This window comes from Bos grunniens, chromosome 1 (assembly GCF_055505025.1).
Source record: "Bos grunniens cultivar Pamir isolate PY7600 chromosome 1, Bosgru_T2T1.0, whole genome shotgun sequence".
NCBI lineage: Eukaryota > Metazoa > Chordata > Mammalia > Artiodactyla > Bovidae > Bos > Bos grunniens.
The window spans coordinates 50,065,534-50,073,284 of NC_141165.1; the positions used below are offsets into that span (position 1 = coordinate 50,065,534).

General features: G+C 44.6%; 1 protein-coding gene and 1 long non-coding RNA gene across 4 annotated transcripts in view; one reads left to right on the forward strand and one right to left on the reverse strand.

Annotated features, from left to right (window-relative positions):
* Positions 1–1,166, reverse strand: part of LOC147379420 (uncharacterized) — a 57,250-nt gene extending 56,084 nt beyond the window's left edge. For all 3 annotated transcript variants that reach the window (XR_015160959.1, XR_015160958.1, XR_015160953.1), the window contains exons 1-3: positions 1,049–1,166; positions 489–712; positions 102–364 (exon numbers count right to left, since the gene is read on the reverse strand). This is a non-coding gene — a long non-coding RNA (uncharacterized LOC147379420). The remainder of the gene's footprint in view (positions 1–101; positions 365–488; positions 713–1,048) is intronic.
* IL12A (interleukin 12A) lies at positions 117–7,751 on the forward strand. Its single transcript, XM_086392396.1, has 7 exons — positions 117–570; positions 1,193–1,344; positions 4,467–4,580; positions 4,934–4,975; positions 5,052–5,093; positions 5,194–5,337; positions 7,054–7,751. Exons 1-7 carry the CDS (start codon positions 555–557, stop codon positions 7,207–7,209), a joined length of 666 nt encoding a protein of 221 aa, XP_086248522.1. The 5' UTR covers positions 117–554; the 3' UTR covers positions 7,210–7,751.

The window sequence follows — 7,751 nt, forward strand, 5'->3', positions numbered from 1 at the left end:
AAAAAAATGAATGATGATTGAATGATTTAGCTACTCTCCTCCAGAACTAGGCGAGAGGTCCGATCTCATCCTAGATTTGGGTGGACAGGGGGTGGCCTTACTCGGTGTTCCGTCGGGAGGGGGCGCTGCGGGGCGGCGGGGCCAGGGCTGGGTAGCTGGGGGCGGGGGGCGTCCGAGGGGGGCAAGCCAGGGGGTCGGGCTTGCCCGGGGACCCTGCGCCGCGACGCTGCGCCGAATTTCACTTTCGTTTTGGCCCAGGCCGGAGGCGGCGGGGCCGTCCCGGAACGACTGCGGCCGGGCGCACGGGGAGTTAATCCGAAAGCGCTCCAGTCCCGCGGGCTAGACTCCACGTGTCATCGAGAAGCTGATGTAGAGAGAGACAGAGAGAGAAAGCAAGCAAGAGATCAGAGTCCCGGGAAAGTCCTGCCGCGCCTCGGGCAATTATAAAAATGTGACCCCTGGTTTGGCCTCCCAACCACCACCCTCACCTGCCGCGTGCACCGGTCTGCGTCCAACTGCCGGCTCGGTTCCGCGTCCCCGCCGCTCCGCTCAGCATGTGCCCGCTTCGCAGTGAGTAACCAGCCTAGCGCTCTGGTTGGGGGACCGCAGCCGGGAGGCAGAAACTTGGGATGGGCTACGTGGAGACTGGAAGACCGCAATCTCGTGCAGAGGAGGAAGGACGCAGGGAGACACTGCGGGCTTATCCTGCGCCCTATAAGACATCCTCTCTTTTAACCGTGGAACAGCCCCAGGCGCTAAGTATTATGCCCGCTTTACAGATGAGAAACTGAGGCCCCGCAGGATAATTTCTTGCCCAGGCTCCCTTGGCGACACCATTAAGAGGACAGATCCCAGCCAGTCGGCTTCAAAGCAAGGCTGTGTCTACCCACTGTTTCCAAAACACTGGGTGGCTTCCCCACCTGGCCTCGCTTTCCCTCCTCCTGAAATGGAGACTTTTTCTGGGTGAACTCTGCCTTGCACCCTGGTCTGAACTCACAAGGTGATAGTGTCTGTGAGTTGGTTTCCAACCCTAGAACAGAGCACTGACCTTCAAGAGCTTAATTCATCATCTCTCAGTTGCTGAAAGAAGATCAGTGGGAGGTTGGTGCCCAGAAGGAGATGGGTGGACATGGCCAGAAGAGATGGAAGGTGGAGGCCAGCCTGCTCATTCTTCCCCTGGATTCCCTTGCAGGCCTCCTCCTCATATCCACCCTGGTTCTCCTCCACCACCTGCCCCACCTCAGTTTGGGCAGGAGCCTCCCCCCCACCACAGCAAGCCCAGGAAGGAGCTGCCTCGACTACTCCCAAAACCTGCTGAGGGCTGTCAGCAACACGCTACAGAAGGTGAGCTTTTCATTGTCCTTGTTCCCACTGCAGTCTCTCTAGTTAAGGGACATCTCTGAACTCCTGGTCACCTGAAGGAACTGCAGGGAAATTGTGGAAGTTAATCAGGAGCTGTCAAGAGATAAAGAGGGAACTTTACAAATGGCCCAACTATTAGCTAAAGAGTCTCAATGAAATTGTGTCTCCAGAGAAGGCAGGAGAGGTCATAAATTACAATGGCATTCGTTTTGGCTGTGCCTACACAGAGGAAAGTGGATATTTACAGTGTTCCCTGTAGCCTGCCAACAGAGATGGAATTGTGTCAAGCCCACACTCTTCCTCTGACAACTTATCAATCCAGGAAACTGTTACTAGGGGCGGCCTCTGTGCTCCGGGGGCTACAAAGATGAATCGGCCCTGCCCCACACAGTCCTCGCCAGCTTCCAGTCTGATGGCTGTTTGTTGTTAGAGTAACACATTTCAGGGGGCTTATGACAGTGCATGTCCAGGCTTCCTTTTCTAGGGGGCGAGTTATCTAATTTTATTTAAAGCTTCAGTCATTTTTTTTAGCTTTCATATTTTAATGCAAAAAGTTTTTCTTCTTCTTCCTTTAAAAACTTTCCAACATCTATTGATTTGGCTGCAACAGCCTCAACTGATATTTTAAAAGATGTCCTTTGACCTTCCTGCTGTCTAGAAAATCTTTCTTGAATATTTCTAGCTTGTTGCTTTATGAATATCTTAAAGTAAGCTCAGTGCCACAAGTTCTCCTTAACGAACTCTCCCCACCTCCAACCTTTTATAATGAGCTGACTGCTGTTCCTTACAGTTCAATCCATCTTAATTAGAAAGGCAGCTCACCAAGTGAAAACTACAGAGATAAGTCCTTTGATTCCTAAAGAAAAGTATGATATGGGTAAAATTTAGGAGCTCTGATTTAAATAGATGCTTCATGTGAAAAATTTGACTCTTCTACTCCCTGAGGCAGCACCAAAGGTCAGAAGATCACAGAACTCAATTTGATTTTTTAGTATGATTCATGTGTCAAATTTGCCAGAACAAATCAGCTGGCTACTTGTAGAGAAAACAGAGGTAGTAAATGCATGTGATTCAGAGGCTGTATCCAGCCCACAGATCTGTAAAGTTTGGTCAGTGTCTTTTATATTTTATTTTAATTTTTGAGTTTGATGTCATTGAAAAAGTAGACCTTTCATATAAGAATCCAGATTTCTAGCTTCTCCTGAAAATATTTGAAGAACTCTAACAGTTGGACCCACATTTCATATATATATATATATATTGCTCTATTTATTCATTTCTTCATTTAAAAAGTACTTGTTGAGTGCCTACTGTATGCCAGGCACTATTTCATAGATTCATCTTTTTTAACAATGCCATAATAATAGATAGTTACTGTTTCATTTTGGAATGCTGCTGCTGCTGCTGCTGAGTCGCTTTAGTTGTGTCTGACTCTGTATGACCCCATAGACGGCAGCCCCCTGGCTGCCCCGTCCCTGGGATTCTCCAGGCAAGAACACTGGAGTGGGTTGCCATTTCCTTCTCCAACGCATAAAAGTGAAAAGTGAAAGTGAAGTAGCTCAGTCGTGTCCGACTCTTAGCGACCCCATGGACTGCAGCCCAAAGGAAGGCAATTATCACAGAAATAAAACTATTGTCTTATTTGGAGTTTTTTTTCTTTTTATTGTTGCAGTGTAGTTGCAAATCTAACTTTTTACAACCTGCTCAGGCCTCCAGGAGCAGTGTATTCATTTTCTATTGCTGCTGTAACAAATTACCAGAAACTTAATGGCTTTAAGCAACACAAACTTATTATCATATAGCCCTGGAGGTCAGAAATCTGAAACGGGTCTCACTAGTCTAAAATTAAGGTGTCAGCAGAACTGTATCTCTTTCTGGAGACTCTAGAGAAGAATTCATTTTCTTGCCTTTGCCAGCATCTAGAAGCAGCCCCCATTCCTTGGTGGCCCCCTTCCATCCTCAAAGCCAACAAATGAGTCTTTCTCGTGCTTCATCTCTCTGACCTTGACTCTCCACCCTCTCTCTTCCATTTACAAGGACCCAGAGATTGCACTAGACCCACCCAGACACTCCAGGATAATCTATTTCAATGTCAGCTGATTAGCAACCTTAATTTCATCTGCAACCTTAATTCCCCTTTGCCACATAACGTGACATAGTCTCAGGTTCTAGGGATTGGGAGGTGGATATCTCTGGCGGGGGCATTTTTCTTCCTACAGCAGACAGGGTCGCAAGCTTTGCTACTTGTTGCCCACACGTGTCCTGTACTCTCAAGCTTTGTTTCATGGCCCATGCTGTTCCCTCTGCCTGACGATCCCCCTCCTCTGAGGATGTCCCATCTCTGGGGAACCTTTTCATCTCTTTCCACGCCCTTCTCAGAGCCTTCTGACCCTTCAACTCAGCCCTTCTCACCTGTTGGCATGTCCCCTGGTCATTTGGGCACTGGCCTGTCTCCACAGCTGAACTGGGAATCCTGGCGGGAATAATACAGTCCCCTTCTTTGTCACATTCCTTAGTACCTAGCATAGCATATATCAGGCTTGTTGAATGGAAAAATGATCTCGATCTTCAATCAACAAATCATTGACTTCTTAAGCTAAATTTCATAAATATGTTCAGCATGCTTGTAAGATGATGTGTGTGTGTATATACCACACATTAAATCTCCACTTGTTTTCATGGTTGCATGTTTGTTATATCCGTCAAGTGGTGACCTTAACAATCCCCCTCTAGAAGCTATATTTGAAAAAGATATTCATAAAACACAGATGCTTTGCCAAAAGGAAAAAAAACTGTTTTCACCAGAAGCAAGTGTCCCAGCATGGTGTAGAGGCTGATTAGCACAGCCTGTTGAAATGATTTGTAGTATTTACATAACGGAGAAACATATCTTCAGGAGAAACATGTCATAAGCAAAAGGAGAGGAGGGAGTGGGAGAGAGTGTCAATGACCTGTTTCTTTGGTCTTATGAAGACCTTGAATTTTCTACAGGTCGGAGATGGCGGTCAAAGGCAGCCAACTCTTGCTTTGGTGCCAGCGTTATGGGGAGCCTGGTGCCTTATTAATATCATAAGCTGAGTTTTTTTTTTTTATGTATTTTACAGGCCAGACAAACCCTAGAATTTTACTCCTGCACTTCTGAGGAGATCGATCATGAAGATATCACCAAAGATAAAACCAGCACAGTGGAGGCCTGTTTACCACTGGAATTAGCCACGGTATAGAGGATTTTCCTCCCAAAGCTTATAACATGGTTAAGGACTGTGCATCAGACCTCATCTTCTTCCAAAAATGTGCATGCTTCTGGGCTCTATCCTCATGGGATGTCAACAGGCCCCATTGTAGAAGTTCAATTTGAAACAAAAATGTGTAAAAATATATGTTTTTTTACAACAGTGTGAAATATACATCACACTACTGAACTATACACTTTAAAATAGTTAAGATGATAAATTTTATGTGTTTTTTACCACAGTGAAAAAATTTGATATGTTTGAGGAGTCAAAAAAATTTATATTAAAAATTAGTATCTTTTTGATGTGTGATTTTTTTTTTTTTTTTTTTGCTCTAGAATGAGAGTTGCCTGGCTTCCAGAGAGACCTCTTTTATAACTGTAAGTCAGAAAATTGAAGGTTTCAGCTCATATTATGAATTCATATCATTGATATCTCATTATTTTTTTCTTCTAGAATGGGCATTGTCTGGCTTCTGGAAAGACCTCTTTTATGACAGTAAGACACAAGAATCTTTCTTCAAATGCAGCATTGGGGTAGGGGGGGATGTTTTTAGCCCATCTCAATGGTTCCTTCCCCACTTCGTTGTATCACCCAGACCCTGTGCCTTAGAAGTATCTATGAGGACTTGAAGATGTACCACGTGGAGTTCCAGGCCATGAATGCAAAGCTTCTGATGGATCCTAAGAGGCAAATCTTTCTAGACCAGAACATGCTGGCAGCTATTGCTGAGCTGATGCAGGTAAGGCCTCCCATCCTTCATGCTGAGACAGCCAGCCAGGGTCCCTGATGAAGGGCTCTACTGTCAGCCCTTCCTGGATTTGGGGAGGCCTGAAATGCCCCCTTCAAAGCCAGCTACATAGTAGGGGAGACAGTCTCTAGGGTGCCCTCTAGTGAGAGGGCAACATGAGCCGATCACATGAAGGAAAGCAGCCTCCTGCTTGTTGATCATGCGGTGTGCCCCAGGCTCTGGGCAAAGATGTGCTGTCCCCACGGCAACCACATGGGGTCTGTGGAAAGGAGGAATCCCATGCTTAGAGGGTTGTTCGCTTGTCCGAGGTCACACAGCTTGGAAATGGCAGAGGTAGGATTTAAACCTCCAAAAGGGGATTCCACTCCACTCATCTTCTCACACATCTCAAAAACCTCTGTGATGTTCATGACAGGGGCCAGCATGCATATCTGCAAATACTGTTAGTAAAGACACACTAGTCTAGTGCCTGGATAGGACCCATCCGGAACCAAAATGTGGATGGAAGAGAGAAATGACCTATCACCTGGGGACGTCCACAGTGTTACTCAGAGACAAGAACTTGCTTTGTAATTTCCTGAATAACCAGAACACAGGATGCTAATATGAAACATAGAAATAACCACTTAAGAAAGAGCAGGGTGCTGCTGTGGTGACCAGGGCATGGGATAAATACAGTGTCAAGAATGATTATCTGAAAAGAAATTTATTTTTATTTCATTCATTTTTTGGGGGGGGTGCTAAATTACTTGTTTGAAAAGCAGTGAACATCATGCAAGTATCAAAGAATGTTACCATCTAGACAGTTGTAGATGATATTTTATTTTCAGGACCAAGAATGGAGTCACTTCCACCAGAAATCAGACAACTATGCCCAAACATTCTGTACCTCTGTGCCTCAGTTTCTTCCCCTCTGAAATGGGGTGATGACCCACTCTACATTTCTTTTAGGCTCTTTGTGAGGAAGTACAAGCAAAAATGCTGATCCTTGTGCAAATATATGGGCCTCCCAGGTGGCGCAGCAGTAAAGAACCTGACTGCCAATGCAGGAGACCCAAGTTCTATCCCTGAGTCAGGAAGATCCCCTGGCAGAGGCAATAGCTACCCACTCCAGTATTCTTGCCTGGATAATCCCATGGACAGAGGCGCCTGATGGGCTAGAGTCCATGGGGTCACAAAGAGTCGGACACAACTGAGCAACTGCACGCACATGGTCTTGCATTGTGTTGTCAAATTAAAGGGCTCAAACTGGGAGACCCAGTGCCAGGTTTATATACTCTCACACGACTATCTGTAGTCAGCAGGTCTGATACTGACAGTTTCCGATCAGTAGCAATCCATCACCTCCCTGTTCTGAAAAGGACATAGCTTCTTAATGTAACGAACAAAAATTAATTGGATATCACAGCAGATGTCTCTTAACAGAATTGTTCCTTTCTAAAATGCAACTCCCACTGATGATTTTCTAAATAGCTTTCAGGGTCTTTTCAGAGCTCACTGAAGATCCATGTGCTTGGATAATGAGCACTTCTTCTCTCAGGTTCTGCCTGCCCATCTGGCTGGGAGTGGATTTGCGTTGGGTTTAGGAGAAGCAATGAGGGAGTGGGTTGCAGGCTCTGAGACGTGTATTGGCTTCACCCGTTTTTACAGATGAATGTTTTAATTTTGGAATACCGTCTATGTCATGCTCAATATTTATTCTCCTAGGCCCTGAATTTCGACAGTGAGACTGTGCCACAGAAACCCTCCCTGAAAGAACTGGATTTTTACAAGACAAAAGTCAAGCTCTGCATCCTTCTTCACGCCTTCAGAATTCGTGCGGTGACCATCGACAGAATGATGAGCTATCTGAGTTCTTCCTAGAATGCTGAGGTCTCTCCTAACCTTAAAATCATTTTTAGAACAATTGGAACCAAAGAGATTGTAATAGGGCATAGGTTAAGAACTGGGGAGGGGGTGGCTGGACCTGTCCCTACTGAAGCTGGTACAGAATTCTCATGCTTGTTTCCATGAGTCATCTCTCCAGACTTGCAGAATGTGACTGTTCTATCCACATGATTCTTTTGATCAAGTCTATTCATATTTACTAGGCATAAGTTATTTTTATAAGTTTTGATGAGCAAATTGATGAGGGAAAATGTCCTCACAGAACATATTTTCTTTTTTTTCCGCTTTAAAAGAAGAGTAAGGAATTATAAGCTATTTTAGTACCAAAGTGTTTGTAGAAACAAACACTCAAACATAATTTATTTTAAAGTATTTATTTATATAATTTTATGTTAATGAAAGGGTGTGAACTAATTTATATTTATTTATGTTATATTTATTAAGATATTTATTGCCCAAGTGGATTTGAGATATATCTTATGTTGTTCTAAAAATAAAATGGATGAATTAAAAAAAAA